Source organism: Centroberyx affinis, unplaced genomic scaffold (assembly GCF_046629955.1).
Source record: "Centroberyx affinis isolate AG114_WGS23_722 - 3 ecotype Tasmania unplaced genomic scaffold, CSIRO-AGI_Caff_v1 ptg002542l_1, whole genome shotgun sequence".
NCBI classification, from domain to species: domain Eukaryota; kingdom Metazoa; phylum Chordata; class Actinopteri; order Beryciformes; family Berycidae; genus Centroberyx; species Centroberyx affinis.
In genome coordinates, this window is record NW_027280758.1 from 80918 (window position 1) to 104756 (window position 23839).

The following is a 23839-nucleotide window of genomic DNA, read 5'->3' on the forward strand; positions in this document are numbered from 1 at the left end:
AGTCTAGTGTTTCCAGTTCTCCTTAGACAGACAGTGAGCTGAAGTTGGTCTTTTGTGCTGTTGGTTCATCCACAGTGTTGATATGTTTTCACATTAAAAGATGAAAAGCATAAGAACAGATAGTCAGCTTTTGATCCTGGCCTTGATTGGCCTCTGTGATAAACCGTGTTGAAACAATGACACCAGCAAAAAAGACCAGCTTTTACTGTCTGTCCCAGTCCTTACTTTTGCTTCTACTTTCCCCCCCTCTCCTCTCTCTCTTTCTCTCTACTTCCTCCTATCCTTCATCCTGTCCTCCTTTTCTCTCCGCCCCCTCTCTCCCTGTCCTTCCTCCTCCCATCCCCCTTACTGTGTTTGACAAGTGCTGCTTCTAACCATGCTCCACCTCACCTCCCCGTCCACCTACACACAAACCCCGCCCTGTGTGTGTGTGTGTGTGTGTGTCTGTCTGAATGCCTGTCGTCTGTGTGTGTGTGTGTGTGTCTGTCTGAATGCCTGTCGTCTCTGTGTGTGTGTGTGTCTGTCTGAATGCCTGTCGTCTCTGTGTGTGTGTGTGTGTGTGTGTTTGACTGTGATTGCGTCTTACTTTGTGTGTCTGTGTTTGTGTCTTTGACTATTACTGTTTGTCCTGCGTCTGTCTCTGGCTCCAATGTTGGCGTGTCTGCGTCTGTATATCTACGTGTGTGTGTGTGTGTGTGTGTGTGTGTCGGGCGGGGCGCTCCTCCACCTCCTCCTCCCCCCTCCCCCCTCCCTCCCAGCCTAAACACTCCGGGCTCCCGCGCCTCCACCGCCTCGGCCGCTGCCGTCCTCTCCTCCTCCTCCTCCTCCTCGCGCCCCCGCCACCACAAGTCCCTGTCCTCCTCCAATCATCCATGCCCCTCTGACCTGCACGCACCGCGGCCCAGGCAAGTCTCCCTCACACACACACACACACACACACACACACACACACACACACACACACACACAAACCCATATACATACAGAGAAGTAATCATACAAGCCAATATTCATACTTGCATACATACACACACATCATGCATACACAGGCAAAAGCACAATCACATATACACTCATACACACACACACACCGCACGCACGCACACACACACACACACACACACACACACACACACACACACACACTCGGAAAGACACAAACACACAGACTCACTCAGCCCCTTTCAACACGCACCACTTTACTCGTCACAGATCATCTGCCTCCATCCTTCAAGAGCTGGATGTTCAGAGAGATGGAGAGAGAACGAAAGAGAAAGTCAAAGAGGAAAAAGGAGAGATGAAGAAAGGATAGATAGACTCGTCGGCTCTGAAACCTTCCGCCACAGCTAGATTAGGCAGAGCGCTGACCTTTTGGCAAACAAAAAGTTTTCACTGTTTCCATTGTGTTTCCAATGAGAAGATTGGAAACACAGTGGAACTGGTTAGCAACGTTTTCGCTCCGCAACTGTGAAGCTGATCAAAGAGTTGATGTATTCGTTTAACACATACTGTGCTGCTCGCCAACAGCCAGACACACACACACACACACACACACACACACACAAGACGATGAGTGGAGAGAATACATTTCCACAATTTATAACTTACAGTATCGCATATTTATTTTCAAATGTGTCAGACATTTTCAGTTTGGATATTTCGTTTAATCGGACACATTTTTCTTGCTATTTAGCAGAAACATCAAGCATGACTAAATGTATTCACCAAGTTTATACTTACACTGTCTATATTCCAAACCTCTCCTGCCTTTCCCCTCTGTATGGGCTGACAGACTACTGAGAGGTTAGGTTCTTCAGTGGCATTTTATTTTTGCAAGGAGCACACAGCTTGCTACATGGGAAACTGTAGAACAGGAGGGAAGTTAAGAAGCATGATCTGTGAAAATATTGCACTTGTTTTCCTTTTTTTGTGGGGGGTAGTAGCATGAATATATTTTTAGGAACACATGCTGCTAAAATGGTATTACTGTAGGATCCCAAAGAAATCCCCTGACATTTCTTTTCATGGCAGGCCAGAACCAGAAACCTGGGTAATTTTTAGCATAACAGTGTAGCAACAAAGAGACTGACTGCATTACTTTACCCTAACTCAGAGCCATAGATAGTTGTGTTGTATTATAGCTTGTAATATGGGCTTCTCTAGAGCAAAGAAGTGTTTGCTGTAAGTATTTACCTATATATTTACCACTATAACATCACCATAGTGAGATGCCCAACATTTTTAAGACCAGCTGGCATAGACTCACCAGTTACTTAGCAACAGTCGTGAAGTAGGACTGTGCAGCTCCGACGGTTTCCGCAGAAAAGTGCACTGGCCAAACTCGGTCTATAGAAGGCTCTGGTTAGCCTGACGCTGACACACCTTGTCTTTGGCCAATCAGTCGCTTTCAAACCTCTCATAATTCTCTCGTAATTGTTCGAAACAGCTAGAGCTTAAGAACAAGATGAACAGGTTTTTCCCTCTGCCTCTGTCAGACCGGAGGTGGGTTTTAACTCGCTTTGTTTCCTGTAGAGAGACAGACGGGCTGAGAGACAGGAGACAGGAGACAAGGTTCTGGACTAGCAGGGATATGGGTTTCCAAAGGGGGTCTAGGGGTCTTTCTAGCCAATACACCTTCTCTGAGTGCAGACTAGCCCTTTATATTAGCTTGGTTACAGGATAGGTGTGCTATAAGTCTGTCTTCTTGGTCCAAGGAATAACATCAGTGGAACAAGTTGGACAAGCTGACATTTTTTTAGAAAGAGGCTGTAGAGAATTCATGACAGAATAAACATTGAAAGAACTTATTATCATCTCTGGGATTTTATTGGACTGGAGTCAGGACCTAAAGCACTAATTATGCATCACCCAAATCACACAACTATCCCGAAACTGTAGAGAATCTTGTACAAATTCTTGTAAAATGGGAAATATAACATGACCTAAAGCTTTACAGAGAGATAGTGTTAAGACAATATAACGTTAAGTTAATAAGTTCATTTATTCACTTGGTTCAGTGATCCGACATTCAGCAATTCAAAACCAAACAAATGTCTACAACCAAATAGCTAATGAATTAAAGACTTTTGTAAGAAGTGCAGTGAAAGTGAAAACACCAGAGGTTTGGACATAGTAGAGTTCAAATACAGTAAGGGTGAAACATCCATTTAATAACTATGTTATGTTGCACAAACCTGCCTCCCCAAGTCCCCTCAGTAACAGGTAGACCGAGCAGGTTAGTTGTATAAAACTTGTTAAATGTTATATAAGTTTGGGTCATAAGAAAAATGATTTTAAAAACTGTGGGTGCCCTGGGGGAGAACTGGAAACAAAACAGATATAATGGTTGTGTGAGTGCATGTTATTGTCACCTGTTGCACGCCCTGTACAGGGTGCTTTGTTCACTTTTAATGTGGTCTGCCATCTGTCTTTCTGACTCGTTGTGATGGTTGACCTCCGGGTTTTCCCTGCCTGGTAAACTTGTATGCGGAATCTAAAAAAGAAAAACCCCAGTCTTGTTTCCTGGCTCTGTATTTAGTGTCGCTCACCTGCATAAAGCGTCTAAATGAATTTCAGCCCTGTCGGTTTCCACAAATTCGGGTGTTGATCGGGTTCCAGCGGCCTCATGTTTGTTCCCAAAAGTTGTTAAGGGCTCTTGGAGTCTTAATCTGCCATATAAACCCCCACCTCAGTTAAGACCGCCTCAAACGCCTGGGGAAAACCCTGTCTCCATCTGTTTTGTTTACTATACTGCAGTGTGTCCGGCTGAATGAATGAATAAATGAACGAACGCCCCGAGTGAAATGTCTTCGATGGCCGTCTGTGTGATCTCCGTTGGCTCTCTGCGTGCATTTGCTGTCTGTTACTTGCCGTATTTTCTTTTGTTGGCACGCTCCGCCGCTCGCTTAAGTCGGTGTCTGTTTCAAGGGCTACTTTGATATTTTGAGTTTTAGTCTTTCGTTTTCCCCTTCCAGGCATTTGTCACAATACGGGGTGGAGAGTTTCTAAATGTGTCCCTCAGCTCCCCTCAAAACTGTCCGTCTATCTTTCTGTCTGACCCGCCTATCGATTTTAGTTTTTGGGGGAGAGCTTAAGTGCCACTTACAGAACACGAGACATTTTCCCCCAACGTTGTGACAATTGTCCGGTGAAGAAAGTGAAAATTGCCAGTCTAAAATTCCACCAGTGGAAATGTCAAGGTGGCCCTCTGGCTGTATGTGGTTTTGTCTGCTGTACGTTGAAGTCTTGTTCTGTTGCATGCGCCGTTCAACAGTGAGCTTGGGCTGTTCAGAACCTGGTTGGGAACGCTGGAAAGAAGGTACCACTCCAACACATAGACTGTACCCTGAGTGAGGAATAGGCACCTCTTCTCAGCAGATAGTCTGTGCCCTTATGCCCCATCCATTCCTGTTTTATCCAACATGTAGCCTTGTCCCTAAATACCCCTTTGAAAAACCACTTTTCAGATACCATTACCATGAAAAATATATTCCTTTCAATAGCCTGTTTACTACATCAGTATCCCTTTGAACAGCTTATACTATAATTCAGTCAAAGTTCTATAATGGCATGAAAGTCACCAACTTCAAAAACATATTCAACATTTTAAGCTAATAAATACCTTCCTCCTCTTGTATTGGTGCATGGTTATGCATGTGTGTCAGAGTATCTGCACAGTGATACTCTGTAGCATAGATTATCCATTATACCAATTCAATAGTGAGTAATTAACACAAAATGAACAAGACAAGGCAATAGGCAGATCCATTTTCCCCCCAAAATCTGTAGCCATGCAAAAGTTCAAATGGATCCCTGGAAAATATCTACTACTATCTCCCTGCTACCAATATGTAGTCCCCCCCCAAAAGACAATCATTTTCAACACTTGACAGGAGTTCCTTGAATGCAAAAAGTGAAAGTTTATTAATGCTACATAAAAGCGCATAAATGAACAAAAGGCTGCTGCTGCCCGGTGGAAGAGCCTTGAGCTTGAAATGCGTTGCATCGCTGCATGTATATAAGCCTTTTTGTTTCCGTCCCTTGCTCACTTATGAGCTTTTATTCATTTGTGCGCTTATATGTAGCATTAGTAAACTCACTTTTTCAAGGAACTTCCAATCTGTCTTTTTTTTTTTTTATTTATCTTTGGCCTAGACCTTTCCCCACTGTTTTTTTATGTCAACACTTGATAAGCTCATACTCGCCCCCCTAATCTGCCTGATCCAGCCTTTCTCTCCTCGCATCTGTATCCGTAGAAGTGTTTTGTGTGTGTTGATTTGTGTGTGTGTGTGTGTGCAGTGCTGGCCTTTCGTCACCCGTGAACAACTTCAACACATGAAATTAGAGGATATGCTTAAGCTATTCATCACACTGCTACACTGGAGACTTGACTGAAAAGCCTCTCTGTTCTTTTTGTTTGTAGCGTGTTGAGTGGATTGCCCATGTATATATTTATTTCTAGATTTGTTCCATTTGTGTGTGTGTGTGTGCGTGCGCATTGGTGTGTGTGTATGTGTTCACTTTTGTGTTTGTGCTTTTGCCTTTTTTTGTTTGTTATATTTGTCATTTAGTGCAGGTCTGCTAATGCCAGGTATATGGAGGATGTACACACACACTTACAAAGCAAATGCAAGCCTTTACATTTGAGTTACAGTTGTGTGTGAGTGTGAGAGAGAGAGAGAGAGAGAGAGGTAGGTCTGTGATGCTTTGCCTTGTGGCCAGGCTAAGAGGATTAACTGTGTGTGTGTGTTTCACTGACCTGATCTGGCCCTAAATATTGACTTCAGGGATTATATGAAACATCACAGCTAGCAGACACTGAACAGACAGAGATATATATTTGACTTAGCAGTGAGGTAAGTACCATCAGAAGGAAATAGTTTTCTTTTATTAGTTTGTCTAACCATCTGTATTCCCCTTCCATGTCCCCTCTCTCTTTACCCCATTCCCTTTTTTCTTTCCCTTTCTTTATTTCCATTTCTTCCTCTTCAACTGTCACCTCCTACCCCTCACCGTCTTCATCTATCTCTTTTCCCCTCTTCTTCCTTTCTCCCCTCTCATCCCATCCTCTCCCCTCCCACCCTCCTCCTCCCATGTTCTCCTTACTTTCTCCTCTCCTGTGTCCTCTGTCTTCCCATCTCATCACCATCTTTCTTCTTTATTTGTACCTCCTCTCCTCTCCTCTCTCACCTTCCAACCTCTTATCCCTCTCCCATCTTTTTGCATGTTTTCCCTCCTCTCCATGACCTCCTCTCTCTTCTCCTACCCCCTCCTCTCCTCTCCATCACTTCCCCTCCCTCCCGCAGTGCTCCGCCCCAGCGGGCGCCGGGCGCTTCCCCGTCGGCCCACAACATCAGCAGCGCCGCCGTGACGGACCGCACCAACTTCTCCCGGGGGGTGGGCATCCGCAGCACGTTCCACGCGGGCCAGCAGCGGGGGGCCCGGGACCAGCAGGGCTCCGCCTACCCCGGCGGGCCCGCCTCCCCGTCGCTGTCGCACGGCAACAGCCAGGCCCGGAGGACGCACGGCGCCACGGGGATCTTCAGCAAGTTCACCTCCAAGTTCGTACGCAGGTGAGTGGAGCGGGGGGGGGAGAGATGGAGGAGCAGGGTGAAAACGGAAGGAGGAAGTTGATAAATAAATAGAAGGAACGTAGGGGAATGGATGTAGTGGTGGAGGATAGAAAGTGTGAAGGGCAGCAGCAACAAAGGATGGACAGGAGATGTGATGGGGGGGCAGGAGGAGAAAGATGTCAGTGAGTTCACCTTCATGTTACACACAGGAGGAGTAGTGGAGGAAGAGGCAGGGGGAGGCATCACTCAGAATGACTAAGAATTGCTCCTTTTTCTCATTCTGCATAAGCACGTCAGCAGAATGCCTCAACTGTGAATCACACAGCAGTTGTATTAGCTAGGAAGATCATTCAAGAGTTCAGCGCATCATAGACATGAGGTTGAGACTGGTGTCCCATTTATTATCCAAAAATAAATGTAACTTTTTGTGTGTAGCGAGGTTTCTCCGTACAACTATATCATCTTGAAACAGAAAATTACTAGTTGTTCATTACAAGTCATTTCATGCGCTCGTTTCCGCTCTGGAACGACTTAGGTCCATGTCATCACAGTTTTTCACTGTATTCCTCTGGAGGGGCCGGTCTCATCCCTATCACTAAGTTCACCCGCTTCTTTCCAATCTGTAACTCTGGTGGGAGTAGAAAAGGGAGAGGAAGGGAACAGCTGCGTCTTCCCTGTAATTTTGTTCTGAGCAGCGGTGACTGAGGAGTAATTTTGGTTTTGGTTCCACGTCTGTCCCAGTTTCGGGCCCCGTCTTTGTTCTAGCGCAGGTTGCGGCACTAAAACTGCACTCGTATGGATTAATTTTTCATTTTCTTTGGAAGCGGTGGCAGTTTTCTAGCTGTGATGATCCTCTGTTGCTGAGTAAGTACAGTGAAAATGTAGAGTGCAGCACGGCTATTAAAAGGGCAAGGGAAGGACAGGAGGGAAAGGCCTGACCCACATATCACCAAACTCTTTGACATCAGTAACTGGTGACAGCTAGAAAAGGGAACAGATAGCTGTCTGTCGGTTGATATTGGCCTTTCACAAATGAGTATTGACATAAGTTACACTGATATGCACCAATAGACTCAGTACAGAAGAAATGTTGCTGCAATGACTATAAGATTTTTAACATTTTCATGTTCAGCTCACTCTAGGCCTTGGGTTATGATGAGTAACAAAGCCACTAAAACATGATTCATCATAGGTAGATAGGTTATTGGCAGGTAGGCAATTCTAAATATAGATAATAATGATGAATTGTGCCGAGTGGCACTGGAAATAAATTCATTGTAGGCAGATGTTTCAGATATCATTACTTTTGCTACCCAATTCTCTGTGTTGGGACCCAAATCTCTTGTGAGGGGCTTCTGCCACAGGAAGTCCGTAAGCAGGTGAGTCAGAAACAGCAAAAAGAATGAGAGAGGAGAAAAGGAGCGCGTTGTGTGTTGTGGAAGAGGAGAGAGGAGGAGTGAGGGAGGGAGGCCCGGCCGGGATATTCAGAGAGCGGTTTACCGGATGAGAGGAAGCGGGTGGGAGGCGGCGGTCAGACGGGTGAGGAAGGACGGAGCTGACGGGAGCAAAAGGTTGACATGTGGAGGAGTAGGGAAGGAAGTGAGGATTTCAAGATGGCAGGAGCGAGCGAGGGGGAGAGAAAGAGAGAGAGAGAGAGAGAGAGAGAGGAGGGTACGAGTGAACACACAAACAAACACACACACACACACACACAGAGCACAGGTAAGGTTGAGATTTTCGTCATCAGGTGTGAGTCTTGGTGGCATCACTCCCTCTGAGTCATCAACCAACCCTGGAGGCTCATTGTGTATACAAGTGATGAAGTGTGCGTTTATGTGTGTGTGTGTGTGTGTGTGTGTTTGTGTGTGAGAGAGAAAGAGAGAATGATTAGGTGTCTGTTTTTGCTTGTGTATGTGAGCATACCGTTGTATTTTTGGTGGTTGTGTGTGTGTGTGTGTGAGAAAGACGGACAGAAATGGAGAATGATCAAGTGTCTGTCTGCGTGTGTGTGGGTGTCGGTGTATAGTTGCTGTGTGTGTGTGTGTGTGTGTGTGTGTGTGGAAGAGGAGGAGGTACAGGCACAGACAGTCACTCTCCAGGCCTCCCACTCAGAGATAGCTCCGTGGCGACAGTATCCATGGTTACACCGGAGATATCACTTTTCCCTCAACTATAAATACCGCTAGTGGGGACACCTTGACACACATGCACACACACACACACACACACACACACACACACACACACACACACACACACACACACACACACACACACACAGCCTGGCTTACTGGTAGGAAGTAGAAGTGGAGACAGAGAGATCGTGTTGCAGGGGGACAGTTTGACTAAAGACACACACACACACACACACACACACACACAGTGAAGTTGTGTGTTTTATTAACATATCATATAACCTGACCGCAGCACTTTTCCGCTTGGACTGGAGAGTGGCGTTTCCTCGTCCTTCACACACATTCGGCGTGTTTGCTTGTGTGAGCGTGTTTGCGATAGGTGTGAGTGTGTGAGAGGAAGAGATTAAGTTTCTCAACCTGTGTTAAAGATTAAGTTGTTTCTCAACCTGTGCTCAACACTTTTAAGTGTGAGTGTGTGTGTGTGCAAGAGAGAGAGGTGTTTGGGTTTTTTTAACACATTTGACCATTTCACCTCACACACCCCCTTCTTTTCAGGATCACTTGGTTCTGCCTGGACTTTTCTGTATGTGATGGACTGATCCATCTCATGTTGGAGGGGGGGGGGGGGGTTTGTTTGTTAGGACAGTGTTTCTTAATGGAATTTTCCCACAGAGCCTTTTATATCCCTCCAAGGTGTTTTGCTGTGTACCTAATGATGTCTGTTCACACATTCAGACCATGAATGCCTCTAACTCTAAAACTTAATTCACATTTAAACTCTCTCCATTCATCAGATTGAAACGTGGGCTGTAACAACATTGAGAAAAGCTTTTTATGTTTTTTGCCATTGTTGGTTTTGAATGCTGCTTAAATCCCAAGTGGGGTTGGTTCAAGCCGAGAACGTTGGACTTTCTTTTTTTTGTTTTGTTTTTTTGTCAATTTTCTTTTCTGGTTCTGTGTCTCAAAGTGTGCTCTTGAGCGGGCAAGCTTGTCTTTCACAGTACAGTCATGAATATATAAGTTTATACGTACGTTTTCTTTTTTCTCTTTCTTTCTTTATCCCTCTTTTTGTTTTTGTAGAAATCTCTCGTTCAGGTTTCCGAGAAGGTAGGCAACATCCCCAACGTTAAATATATAACCCCTTGATATATATATTCTCTCTTCATATATATTTTATATATATATATATATTTCCTCCCTTTTTTTTGGTGTTTTGTGCAGCTTTTTTGTTGAAATCTTCCCTTGTGCCTTGATCCTTGAGCCCTATCTTTTCTCTCATCCTTTTTTTTCTGTGGTTGGCCCCTTTTTTTTTTAGCCTTTTGGTTTTGAGTGCCGTGTTTTGGCCCGTTTTTTTTTTTTTTTTTTACTAACTCCCCCTCACTCACTCACTCACTCCATCATAATGCTGCACAATAACACCTCACCCCTCTCTCTCTCTCTCCATCCCTCCATCAATCCCGGTCCTCCTCCCTCGCTCCCACCCACCCCACCCCCCCCCCCCGCACCTCACCCTCACCTCCTCTCTCCATCCATTTCCCAGGTAGCGTGTGTGAGCTCGTTCCCCCATAGCGTCCTAGATTTAGGTCGAGTCTTAATGGTGCGATAGATCAAGCTGCTCCCTTCCCCCTCTTAACCCCTTCCCCCCCCTCAGCTTCAGACACAGGTAATGTTGAGATCTGATTCTCCTGAACCATGAGGTGACTTTTTCATCCTAGCTCCTGTTGTAATTCCCCCACACCCCACACTGATGATGTGTGAGAAAGGAAATGAGGAAGGAAGCGACAGAGCGAGAAAGACATAGTTGTTGTTATTAGGGAAATTTCAGGTGACTCAGTCAGGTGTCATTATCATGTCAGGCTTTTTGTGTTGCCTTGATCACACCCCATGATTATAACGTCACTAACCATTATTCAGGCCTAACGGAATCTACCGAGCTACCAAGCCCTAACCATCTCCCATCTCACCTTTCTGGTTTCTCAAACTGCGGGGCCTGGGACCTCGGTCGGGTCACCAGAAACATTCCATTAGCATGAGAAGACCTGCTGACTTTGAAGTTGTGTTGTAGCTTTGATGTGATTTTTTTTTTTGCGAAAGCCACGCTAGGGAAGCATAAGAAAACCGACCTGGCTGTTTTTTTTTTGTTTTTGTTTTTTTTGGTCGGAGGTAGAGAGGAGGAGAGGACAGAGGAGGGATGGGGTTGCAGTGTTTTCTCAGGCTGCACTCTTTCTGGAGGCTGCACTCTTTCATTCTTTCATTGCTCTGTTTTCCACTCTGGCACTGGCTCTCTCTAACAGCAGCAGCAACAGTACTGGATGGCTTTGACCTATTCTGGCTGGAAAAGACCTTTTATGCTGTGGACACACACACACACACACACACACACACACACACACATACAGGCCATTTCATGCTCACACACATATTTACATACACTGACACACACCTAGATACTCATACACAGACACATACCTTTTTATGCTCATGTTGATACTTTTTACACATGTTGATGTACATGTATGTGTGCATATGTTGAACACACACACACACACACACACAAGCCTTTGCCACACCACTGAGTGCATTTGCTGTTTTTTACCAGCAGGTAGAGCAGTTTTCCTTTTTAATCTGGATCACTGCTCCACCCGGTGGTTAAAATATGTAACAGCATCTCATTATTGCCACACTCCATTTTTCTGCAAAGGTTGCAATGGGGCCATGTAATGAATTTCACACATTATTGAATACCTCCCTGTTTAGAAGTATACATACAATGTTAAAATATGAGGGGGAAACAATTGACCTGCCCTATGTTTAAATCTGCATCAATGTGGCCAATGGCTTATTTGTAGTGTAAAACATAAGATTGGTATATGCACAGGTCCTTGTCGTAGTGGATCTATAAACATACAGTATAGGTGACGTGTATTAGGGACCAAGTCATCCCTTATCAATCCTTTGTTTTCACTTGACACCACAGTGCCCCTCCTCGGCGGCCATATAGCGGTAGCCATTTTGCATCCCTCCATGTTCAGATCAATCATATTAGGCATGCAAAATGGCACAATTGAACTCACTCACCATTTCACATTGTTCATCAACATAACCGCTGTCATTTGAGGTGCAGTTTTGTCACCTTCTCACCTCTCTCACATGTCATTTAACAATGTACATTAACCATGTTTTTGTTGCAGGAGGTATTTCATGTTTTTTTTTTGTTATGGGGCAAAACTGGAATGAAGTCTTTTCCCACAATAGAATGAATACAAGACTAGAAGCTGTTGAATTTGTCTTGTCTGTCAATTTTTTCCCCCCAGTGTCTGCATGTGAGCTGTTTGTTTACTGTCTTGCTGTGTTACTCAGTCTTTGTGTTTCCGTCTTCATTGTCCTCACACTTAAGTCTGTGTTTGTTTGTTTTCAGTCTTCTCCGTCTGTATGAGAGAGAATATTTGTGTGTGTGTCCCTGTCTGTCTATGATGTGTGTGTGTTTTAAGAGTTACCTTGTCTGTAGGTACAGTTATTTTCAGTAAATGAGTGTGTGTGTGTGTGTGTGTGTGTGTGTGTTTGTGTCTTAAGCAGTTAGCCTGTGTTGTAGGTCCAGTGTTACTAATAAAAGAAGGTTGTAACCACGGTGGTGGGATTATTAATGTTACTTGCCTCCCTTAGTCACAGGACTTGCCCTCGCCATGCCGACCATTCTGTTCCAAACCATTGCAATCTGACACAAAATACCCATTCCATTCTGTTCCAAACCATTCCATTCTGTTCCAAACCATTCCATTCTGCTCCAAACCATTCCATTCTGTTCCAAACCATTCCCTTCTGTTCCAAACCATTCCATTCTGTTCCAAACCATTCCATTCTGTTGCAACCCACTCCATTTCATTCCAAGCTGTTCCATTCTCTTGCAAACCGTTTAATTCTGTTCCAAACTGTTCCATTGTTCTAAACTGTTCATTTCGTTGTGAACTGACCCAAACGATAACGTTCCATTTTGTTTTAAACCGTTCCATTATGTTCCAATCTCTTCCATTCTGGTCAAGACCGTTACCTTTCCCAGATCCATACTACTTTATCTTTTCTTCGCTCATCTTTTGACCTCTTTGTACCGTAATGAATCCCTACTCAACCCACGGAGTTGTAATGAAGTGGTTGCACAGAGTGGAATGGCACTGGGGCATGGAGCAGTTGCCATAGTGATGCAGTCATCCACTGCAATGCATTGTGGACTGCGTAGTCCACAGGTGGCCCTGTTCAGAGGTCTGGAATGTAATTGGAGCAGATTCTTGAAAATTGGAGTGGAATTGCTTTGATATTTGATATTGGGAGTCTTATGTGTTTGGATTGGGACTGTCCGGCAGGCATGGAGAGCGGCGTGGCTGTGCCCAGCTAGCTGAGTAAGTGGTACTGTCTGTTGTAGAGCAAAATGTCGCCCCTAGCCCTCAAAAGACTAAACTTGTGTTGATTTTTCTCGAGGAGTCCGTATGAGGGAGAGGGTCGGGATGAGGGGAGCAGGTGAGATACAGAACAGACGGTAAAACCCAGAAAAAAAACCTACAAAATCCCAGACTCAACCAAAACCGCCTGCCAATCAGTAGAGCAGACCCAATCAGTAGATGATATCTGAGCCGTGCTTGTTGTGAGTGTCTGGGAGCGGGCTCTTAACGGGGATGTAATTGGTCGGTGATGGTGATAATGCCTCAGTCTTAACCAATCATGGGGCGGGATATTAGACCGGCAGCGAATGGTAGCATCCCGGTGAGCGAGTGTGTCGGTGGGCTGGTTGACGTGCATGGTGGTGTGTGTGTGGGGAACAGAAATCTTCCAGTACCCAAATGTGTGTTTGTGTGTCAGATACACACACGCCTACACGCACTCACACACAGCTCAGTGACCTGAACGTCGTACACACACAAACACACACAGGGGTACTTAAACAAATTTTTTTGCTTTTGTCTTCATACATTTCCACATTCCTCATCGTCTCCCTCTTCCTCTCAACCCTTCCTCTCCGTTTTTTTCCCCCCCTCCCTCTTTTCTTCCCTCCTTTTTTCTCTGCTTTTTTGAAATATTCTAAATTCTCTCTGCTCAATTCTCACGCTTTTTCCTCCTTCCTTCAACTTTTCTTCCCCTTCTTCTCCTCTTTCACTTCCTCCCATCTCTCTCTCTTTCTCTCCAAACCAACTCCTTCCTCCTCCTCTCTCGTATTCTTCCACACTCATCCCTCTCCCTCACCTTCGATCCATCCCTTCCTCCCTCCTCCTCCTCACCCTCCCTCCCTCCCATCCCTCCATCCAGGTCCATGCTGAGCAGCACAGTGGACAAGTCGGAGAAGACGTCCGGCGGCGTTCTCTCCTCCTCCTCCAACAACGACGAGAACAACTCCTCACCAGGATCCGGTAACACCGGTAGGCCGTGTTTCATTTGGAGAGAATTATACCTACATTAGCATTTCTGTTTTATGCAAAGGATAAACATGACATTTTCAGCTATTCCAACTCTTTTCTAACCCTCTTGACCCCATTTTTCACTAAACCCTTCCCTCTCTCTCCTCTCTTCTTTCTTTCTCCTCGCTCTCTGCTCCTCCTCTCACATCTCTCCTCATTTACTTTTCCCTTCTCCTTTTGCCCTCCATCATCTTCTCCTTTCTTTACCCTCATTCTCTGCTCTCCCCCTCTCCTCTCTCTCTTCTCCCACCACTCCTATCCTCCTCGCTCCTCCTTGTCTTTCGCCTCATTATTCCCCTCCTCCTCTCTCTCCTCTATTACTCTCCCTTATCTCCCTCCTCTCTCCACATTGCCCTCTTCTCTAACCCTCTCATTGCTCCTTCTCTCTCTCTCCCATCACTCTTATCCTCCTCTCCCTCTCTCCTCCCTCTACACTTTTCTTTGTCTCTCGTCATTCTCCACTCCTTGTTTCTTTGCTCCTTCCTTCCTCTCTCCTCATCTCTCTCCTCTCTAACCCTCTCATCGCTCCTTCTCTCTCTTCTCCCACCACTCCTATCCTCCTCTCCCTCTCTCCTCCCTCTACACTTTTCTTTGTCTCTCGTCATTCTCCACTCCTCGTTTCTTCCCTCCTCCCTTCCTCTCTCCTCTCTAACCCTCTCATTGTGTAACCTTCCCTCACCTCACCTCTCCTCTCCTCTCCTCTCCTCTCCTCCCCACCCCCCCACCCCCACCCACCCCCCCAGGCGGCACCGGCACGCCTCCGGCCATCGCCGGCCAGAAGGACTCGTCCAAGCCGCGCTCGCTGCGCTTCACCTGGTCCATGAAGACCACGTCGTCCATGGAGCCCACGGAGATGATGCGCGAGATCCGCAAGGTGCTCGACTCCAACAGCTGCGAGTACGAGCTGCGCGAGCGCTACATGCTGCTGTGCGTGTCGGGCAACCCGGCGCGCGACGACTTCGTCCAGTGGGAGATGGAGGTGTGCAAGCTGCCGCGCCTCTCCCTGAACGGCGTGCGCTTCAAGCGGATCTCCGGCACGTCCATCGCCTTCAAGAACATCGCCTCCAAGATCGCCAACGAGCTCAAGCTGTGAGCGCGCCGGAGGGGAGCGGCGGGGGAGAGATGAGATTAAGATCCGGGGAGGGGGGGGAGGTTGGGTGGAGGGGAGGGGGGGTGTGGAGGGGTCGCAGGTAGCTACGGTGGATCGCGAGGACGAAGATGATGCTGTATCGAGGAAGGCTGGATCGGGCGATGGGGAGGGGAGGGGGGGTCAGGGAAGTATTATGGACACAGGTGAGGTGAGAGAAGGAGCGGGGTCACATTAAAAAAAAAAAGAAAAAAAAAAGAAAATACAAGATCGTTACTTCTCCGGAAAGTTCTGAAGTAGGGCTATCGGTTTGTTCGGAGACTAGAAAACGTTTTTCTTTTCTAGAAGTTTTTGTTCCTTAAGTTCCCGAGGTTCCCCCGGGGTTCGAAAACTCGTCGATTTCACTCCCGAGTTTGTGAAGTACTTACAGTGACACGAGACCGGGGTCCTTTCTCTCTCTCTCTCTCTCTCTCTCTCCCTCTCTACGGGGTTTTTTTCTTTTCGTCACGTTCTACTTAGACGTTCCACTCTCTCTCTGCATGTCCGATCTGCTCTCGCTGTTTTAAAAGGAGTCACACTTTGATCACTTTGACCACTCTTTGTCACTTCCTGCTATTTATTCAGTTTCTCAGCACGGTTCTGCTACCTGGGGGTTTTTTGGGGGGGAAAGCGGGGTGGATGGATGGATTGGATGATGGAGATGGAGGATAGAGAGGAAAGAGAGCGGAGGACTGCTTGAAAAGACCTTCGACCTGCTCTCTGCATCTCTGACGAGCCGCGATGTGTGTTTCGCAGAAGGTTCCAGATTGAATGCGGAGCCTGGTTTTTGCCGGGAAAACTCCCCGCCGAGGAGTTTTTCGGTTGAATTTGGAGGACGTTTCCTCGCCGTCGATTCTCTTCCCTAAACTGAACGGACTCGGACTGAGCCGGGACTGCGGTCCCTGAAGCCCCCCTATCGCGAGCACACACACACACACACACACACACACACATACACACAAGCACACAAACTAGACGGATTGGACGGACGGACTCTTCCAGGAAACGCTCGACTGGTTGTTCGGTCGGTTAAAGGACCCTCTCCGCCCCCAATCTCCCCCCCCCCCCTCTGAAAGGAACTTGTTTGAAACTCCCTACACACACGCACACACACACACACACTCGCACACACACACACAACACTCCACTACCCCCCCTGCACACACACACACACACACCTCTTTCCCCTCTCCCTCTCCCTGTAATTTCAAACTGAACTCAGCACATACACGTCCATCTCTCAGCCCAGTCCCCTTCGCTCTCGTCCCGTCACTCCCTCATTTCTCAGTTTTCGTTTTCACCAACGATCCCTCTTGCCATCAAGTCCCGGGCCAATTAGACTTGATGTTGTCGTCAATCCTTACGGACTGCACCTTTTTAAGTCCGTATTGGTTGTTATTTTTTTTTTTTATTATTATTTTTGTTTCTTCCTCTTTTATTGCTGATTGCTTTCAAAAAAAAAAAAAAAAAAAGAGTTGTGCACTGGAAAAGAGGGGGATGTGGGAAACGGGGAGGGAGGGAAAGACGGACGGACGGGGTTGCAGGTGGATTTTACGTTGCCTTTCTTTGAAGAATAATTGAAATTTAGGGTTGTTGTTTTTTTTTTGTTCGTTTGTTTTCGTCGCTTACGTCAGCACATAAATGATCCTTACTATTGTCGAGAATGAAACATGTTGATTTATTTTTTTTGTCTTTTTTTTTTATTGTTATGTTGGTATTTCGTTGGGTGGCATCACGCCTTCACACACAGAATGTCAACCCTGACACTTGGAAACGATGGATCTTCTCCCACTTCTCCTCTTTCTAACCTCTCTCTCTCTCTCTCTCTCTCCCCCCCTCCATCCCATCCCTCCCCTCTCTCTCTCTTACTTACATGTGTTCCCAAAGAGAAAAAAAAACACACGACAAGCTATCTTCGGAGTATTTAAGAAAAAAAAAAAGTGTGTGTGCGTTGAGTATATTACAGATCACTGGAAAACAAAAACAAAAAAAACAAAAACATCAACGAATGGTGAATTATTTTCTCTTCTACTTTTGATTTGATAATATTATATTTTTGTGTCGTTTAAAAAAAAATTGGGGGGGTTTGTACAGATTTGGATTTGGGGGGGGGGGGGGGGGGGGGGGCGGTCATGTCGGATCATATCATTGCTGCCTTTCGGTGTAGTGCACCTTTTACACACACACACACACACACTTTAACACACACACACATCTCTTAGTGTACACACACACACACCAGTGACCCCCAAACACAGGAGATGTATAACGGTGTTGATGACGGTGGCGGTGATGACTACTGCTTGTTCACTTTTGGCCATTTTTCTTTTTTATTTCTATGTTTATTTTTAACGGCCTTACTGGTCCAGAATGGCTTGAAACAGAGAGAGAGAAAGAGAGAGAGAGAGGGGGAGAGAGAGAGAGAGAGCAGAGCAAGAAGGGCAGGGAGAGAGACATTTTTATCGCGGCAGCATTATCCTCAGGCTGTGTGGAAGAAGCTCAAACGAATGTTCTCCTATCAGAGCACACATACAAAAAAAAACAACCTGGAGAAGTCGAGCCTCACTTTCTCTCTCTCTCTCTCTCTATCTCCCTCTCTCTCTCCCCCCTCTCTCTCTCTCTCTCTCTCTCTCTCTCTCTCTCCCCCTCCCCTCCCTCCCTCTCCCTCTCTTTGTGTTTATGCACGTTGCTCCAGTTTCTTGAAGCCAGCAGGGCCAAGTGCTTAGCTGGTTATGGAGATAGGAAAAACAAAAACAAAAAAAAACGACAAAAAAACAAAGGTGTGGACACAGCGGGGGGGGGGGTGGTAGAGAAAGGGGCGATCGGGACGAGTATGGGTCACAAGCACCAGTCCCGTCAGCAGGTTGTACCTAACTTAACACTTTCGTTTCTTTCTTTCTATCACAATGACACACTGTCGTTTTTTTCTTTCAGTTTTTAATACGTCAGATTTTTTTTCTTTTTTTTTTTTTTGTTTCTTTAAAAGTTGATCATTGTATTAAGGTGCTGGGTATTGGATTCTAATTATTATTCTGGCTGTTGCTGTTATATTATTATCTCTTTCAGGGTTGATTTTATTTTACATTATTTCGTTTTACATTGCTGTAATTTACATTGATTTTAAATGTGTTTTGAGCAAACTGTAACTGTAGTGGTGGGATCGGGGTTGGGAGGGGTGATCAACTCCTGAAAAAATGTATTATTTGTTTGTTTTTTTTGTGCAAAGACGAAATGATGAAAAATTACAATGATAGTAATAAAAACAATGATATTAAAAATTTTAAAACTGGTTGCATTTAAAGCCAGCGTAACGGAGAGGTTTGCGGTGTGTTTGTCCAGAGAGCGGTGAGGAAGAGGAGACCAGAAATCACTACAAGGACAGGCTGTTTTTCCCCAATTTAACCAAAAACAACATGTATGGGATTGTTTTTACATCACAAGGATTTGGAGCAGAAGATGTTTTAGTCTACACTTGTTCAATCCAGTCCTTGGAAACCATCTGATAAGAAAATTGTTCAGGGATCAGATTGTTCAGTTTCTTCAGATTTTTTATTTTTGTTTCATACACACAGCTCTCTGAAGATTCCTTGGTCTCATTCACAACAATGATTTAGACGGTGCTCTAAAATATTGAGGTGTACCTGAGCTAGGGCTTCTGCTGTTTTCTGCTCAAACGACCGGTGCTAGAAACTAGCCATTAGCTGAACACTGGTGAAACACAATGAAAAAATAAATCCCTGTTGCCACAGCAAATCCCTGGGTCCAAGGAAAACAGTATCTTCATTCTTAGGGTAAAATATTAAACAATCTCATCTCCTTGTTGTTTCCAGACTTGAGGGAAAACTAATGTCCAGAAAAGATCAGCTGCCGCAGTCGGACAGGACAGGAGGCAGACACTCTTCTCTCTGGGACGTCCAGTAAGAGACAAGACAGCCAGTCACTGTACTTCAGCAGAGTGTCATGTCACATCACTGTACTCCAGTAAGATTCAATACAGGACTTCATTTACCTGTCAGTGTGCAGATGAACTACAGGATTTGAGGAACTAATCCTTTATTTGTTACATCCCTCCATCCCATTCTACCTACCAGTGACATTAAAGTCTTAATGAAAGCTAATGCATTATATGAAAAACTAGATGAATGTTGTTTTAGATTTTGGCTGAAAATCTATCTTATCTCCCATTAGTTGATGGTTTGTGGTGTAACAGGACACTGTAACAGGTATGATCCTAGTGGAGGCATTCTCTTCTCCTGCTCCACAGAGAGGTCAAAGGTCAGGCTCAAACAGCAGCAGCCCTGGAGTGGTAGGGATTCAGCGTCTTGCTCAAGGACACTTCAGCAGGATGGTGTCCCTCCTTTCTAGACCACCATCCTGCCCCAGACCTACATTAAGGAAGGATAGGAAGGATCCTAACTGCTCCACATGCTGAGATACACACAATGCTCTCGTCACCACAGGTTACCAACCTGTCCCTCACCTCTTAATACTAATAAAGTACAAATGCCTTAAAAAGGAAATGAATCTAAAACAGCTGTAGCAGCCTTTATATGTGGGGTCCTTCAGTTTTTTTCTTCAGCCAGAGACTCAAATGAGAAATACCGTTCCTCAGTCTGGGAGCCAGACTCATGAAAATTCTGTTTAAAATTGCTACTCAACCCTTTTTTGACCCTTTAAACATGCTTTAACTGCACAAAGACTCATATTCATTGCTAATCGATCACGTTCAGGCTTTATTTCCTGATAGCACAGGTTACAGCAGGACAAGTGACTAAATACATTTCTTTTTCCTATCACATCCAAGAGTTTACAATCATATAGAACCACCTGAGGCTGTCTACGTCTAGCAGAGACAGTATAGGCGCTATGTGCAGCCAGCTTACACAGCTTAATGTGATCAATATTTAGTCAGACACCTAAAGGTTGTATGAATGATGGTTGTGTTTTAAATCCAGCATCAAACAGAAGATGAAAACAATAAGCTATTAGAGCGTGAGTCAAGTTTTCCAGACACAGGTTTCCTGCTCAACTCTGGAAATACAATTTGGTCATTTCCGGGTCTTGATAAGTTTGGAAAAGTATATAAAAATATTGTTGCACTATGCTGATATCAATACAGCTATGTATTTTCTGTGGTATTAGACCCCACTCACATATTCCGATATTTGTCACTGTGAGGAATAATCAGCTATAGAGTGGTACAGCAGAGTTAGTAGGGGCTAGATGACTGTGGAAAATCTTGCAAATAAATAATGAAATGAAGGTCTAAGTGGAACTATGAACTGGAATCTGTGTAGGAATCTTGCAGACATGTTAGGTGGTGAGAAGGATTTTGAAAATGAGTGTTTTGCCATGCAGGATGCATCAGCTTTTACAGCCAGGACTTTTCTCCTGAGCTGCCTCTAGGAGTCAGTATGTGTGGCCTGTCAGCACCTACTGACACTGACACTGATACTGCATCTGTTTAACTTGACGTCCAACATCGAGAGCCTTCTGAGACATTTACAAGCTGTAAATATTGTTACAAAACTGGAAACAGACGCTCATATAAAATATTGCAGTTTATGGTCAGTTTCTGACGGGCGCAAATCCACTCATTCATGCTCAGATGAGCCCAAACCTGCTGCTGCTGTCCCCGGCCCTCCTCAGGAATGTCAGAGCCGGAGGTGGCCCAACCTGTTGGGAGTCAGCAGATGGTGTTTTCACAACACTTGGCATTTGGAAATGGATGATGTGCACAAGAAATTTACACACACACACAATTACACATGACCATTTTGTACATCTTATTTAGATTAGATTATTTTGATCATTTTTTTTCTTTTTATAGCTGTATAATCTGTGATTCTTTTTATAGCTGTGTAATCTCTAATTCTGTAATTCTCTAATCTCTAAGTGATTGGTCATTTTTATAACAGCCCACAATAACTTTACATGAGGACTGAAAAACACTTGCCTATACATTGGATCTGTGTCAGATTAACCTGCTCTCAAACCTGACCCCGAAAACATCCAGACGGTCTGTCCAGCATTGAAGGAAAACCAGATTTTTTGGTGTGTGTGTGTGTGTAAATCCAGCCTGAGACCACTGGGACAACATGAATTGTTTGAGGGCGGATATTTACTCCAATATTCTAGACAATAACAGACGTACACAACCATTTGGTCATTTCTTTATTCTAAAAAAAGAAAAATTCTCAAAAACAAAAAACACAAGCAGTTCAGTTTCCACAATGTAAACAACTTCTCACATACGGTACACACAATTAAGTAGTTTTTGGAGGAACAAATTGAACAAAACAGTCACTTTTCCAAGCACAGTCAAAAAAGGCAAGCCACTTTAAAGCCAAATGTAGTGATGGGCCGCCACTTTTTAAATGGCGTCGATTCCCTGTCAGCTCCGTATGAAAACAACTGGAAGCTGGATCCCGCCATTAGTAAAGGAGGTGGTGTCAGTTAGCCTGTATGCAGTAAGAGGAGCAGAGCTGAACAGAGACCAGCTGACCAGTTAGGTTCATACAGTTACAGAGACGTTTACACAGGTGCATTTGACCTGACCTGTGATCCTAGATGCATCCTGTAGAGGCAGTGATACACAGGCAACCACTGGAGACCATAAATAAGGGCGATTTAAGATTCAGCATGGGACTAGCAAAAAATGCTGTCCAAAACTGATGTGAAATCATAAAAAAAAAAAAAAGTAACGAAAGGTCTCACAGCAAAACAGTTGGTTCCAGTTGCTGGCTAAACTCATCCATATTTCCTCATGAAGTTGCCTGGCATCATGGCCTCAGGAGGCGTTACACATACAAGCCCTGAACACAAGCAAAGTGATTGAAGTAGAAGTGGAGGAGCGTGTCAGGCAGAAGCAGCACTGTGGCACAGCCATTCAAATCCAAAAGACGGGTGGGGGGGGGAGCAAGCTGCTGCACTTCATGCCAGACAACACCGGGCCAGTTCATTGGCTAAAGAAATCAATTGGCAGAAACGTCCTTCAGATTACCTCCGCCTGTACAAGACACTTTTTAAAGCTTGGGTCTGACACGCTTCCCCTTTAAAAACGCACGGACGTCTGCAAGCGAGCGAGCGATGATTAGATGGCTGCAGACTGGAGCGACTCCTCCATTCAGAGCTTTTCAACTACCAGAGAGAAAGCTGAGAGAGAGAGAGACAGCGAGAGGGCTTCACAGTCAGGGTTGTCAGCACGTCTTTGCAAATTAAGTTTCATAATTAATCCAGAACATATGTTGGCAAACAAAATACTGGAGAGAACATGAATCATCACAAACAACCAATGCTAATCCTGGGTGTCCTACAGAATCTGACCATCTCCGATTTCTGTTATTTTTTGTCTCCAACGTGTATCGAGTGTTTCATGGCTGTGGAACCGAGCCGACCCCTGAAATGCATTGTCAAATGTCTCAACTGCTTTCTCTGCTGCTGAACAGTTGATTTGAGACACGAGGTGTCTGTGGAACAATGTGCTTTTAAAGCGATAATTGACTTTGGCAGAACATTTTCATTTTTTTTGTTTAGTGCACAGACATCTGCAGGAGGTCAAAAAGGTCAAGCTCCAATTTTGTTGATTCTGAGGACCGCAATCAGCACCGCTCGCTTTCAGTTTGTAAACCCGGTCTAACAATCAGACTCCTACACACATCTGCAAAACAAGCAAAAGCAGATCAAGGTAATATTGTTTCATTCTGTGTCCAGGATCCTATAGATAAAGCAGTATTTTTCCCCTCCGATACTTAATCGTTACAAGAGTTCCATATTTAGCTCTCACGTAAAAAGTGAAAATCTTCTACCAAAGTGAAAAGTCACTTCACATGAAGCAGTGGAGTCTACCTCAGCTACAGGGAGGGAGGACTGGGACCAGCACTGGTCCAGTGACGACAACCCGTGTCAAACGTCTTGAAATGTGAGCGAGAAAGTCCAGTCAAGTATGTTACAAGGGTCTTTTTTTCTCCTTAGTGCTCAGTCAATAATAATAATAATAATAATAATAAAGTATACACTATCTAAGCTACTTACAATAACTAACTGCCTAGCTAGGGCTCACCTTGAAAAGACCTAGTCAAAAAAAAGGAAAACATCACTCCAGTTAATACTAGTAACACATGGCTATGAGAGGAGAGGGAGAGAAACGGGGCGTGTTCTCTCTCGCTCTTCTTTTTTTCCATCTTTTCTTCACGCCCAAATCTGAACCAACCCCAGCTCATGGCTACAGAAAGCTGTGAAAACATTGGAAGAGATGCTATGAAAAGCCACAGCGATAAACTCAAGTTTCATGTACAAGAGCCCAATTTGGGACTTATATTACTTCATATCATTTCCACCCATTCCAATGACTTTCTAATCTATGTGGCCTAGCATGAGGACCGGGGTTTGGTTCAGACCTGGTTCCCTCCTTCCTCTCCGTCTTTTCCCTTTTCCTTTCTCTTCCTCATTTTTCCTGAAGGCTCTGTGTGGATGCTTACAACTTGATACCTGCCAAGTGGAACCTATATATGTGTGTGTGTGTGTGTGTTCCACCAAACTCCTCCGCAATCCAGATGTTCA

General features: G+C 45.0%; 1 protein-coding gene across 2 annotated transcripts in view; it reads left to right on the plus strand.

Moving 5' to 3' along the window:
* Positions 1 to 15255, plus strand: part of mark2b (MAP/microtubule affinity-regulating kinase 2b) — a 50334-nt gene extending 35079 nt beyond the window's left edge. For both annotated transcript variants that reach the window (XM_071534436.1, XM_071534437.1), the window contains exons 16-21: positions 759 to 905; positions 6306 to 6572; positions 9788 to 9814; positions 13181 to 13219; positions 14003 to 14112; positions 14895 to 15255. In XM_071534436.1, the coding sequence (XP_071390537.1) occupies positions 759 to 905; positions 6306 to 6572; positions 9788 to 9814; positions 13181 to 13219; positions 14003 to 14112; positions 14895 to 15244 (940 nt within the window). In that variant the 3' untranslated portion in view covers positions 15245 to 15255. The remainder of the gene's footprint in view (positions 1 to 758; positions 906 to 6305; positions 6573 to 9787; positions 9815 to 13180; positions 13220 to 14002; positions 14113 to 14894) is intronic.
* Positions 15256 to 23839: the final 8584 nt, after the last annotated feature.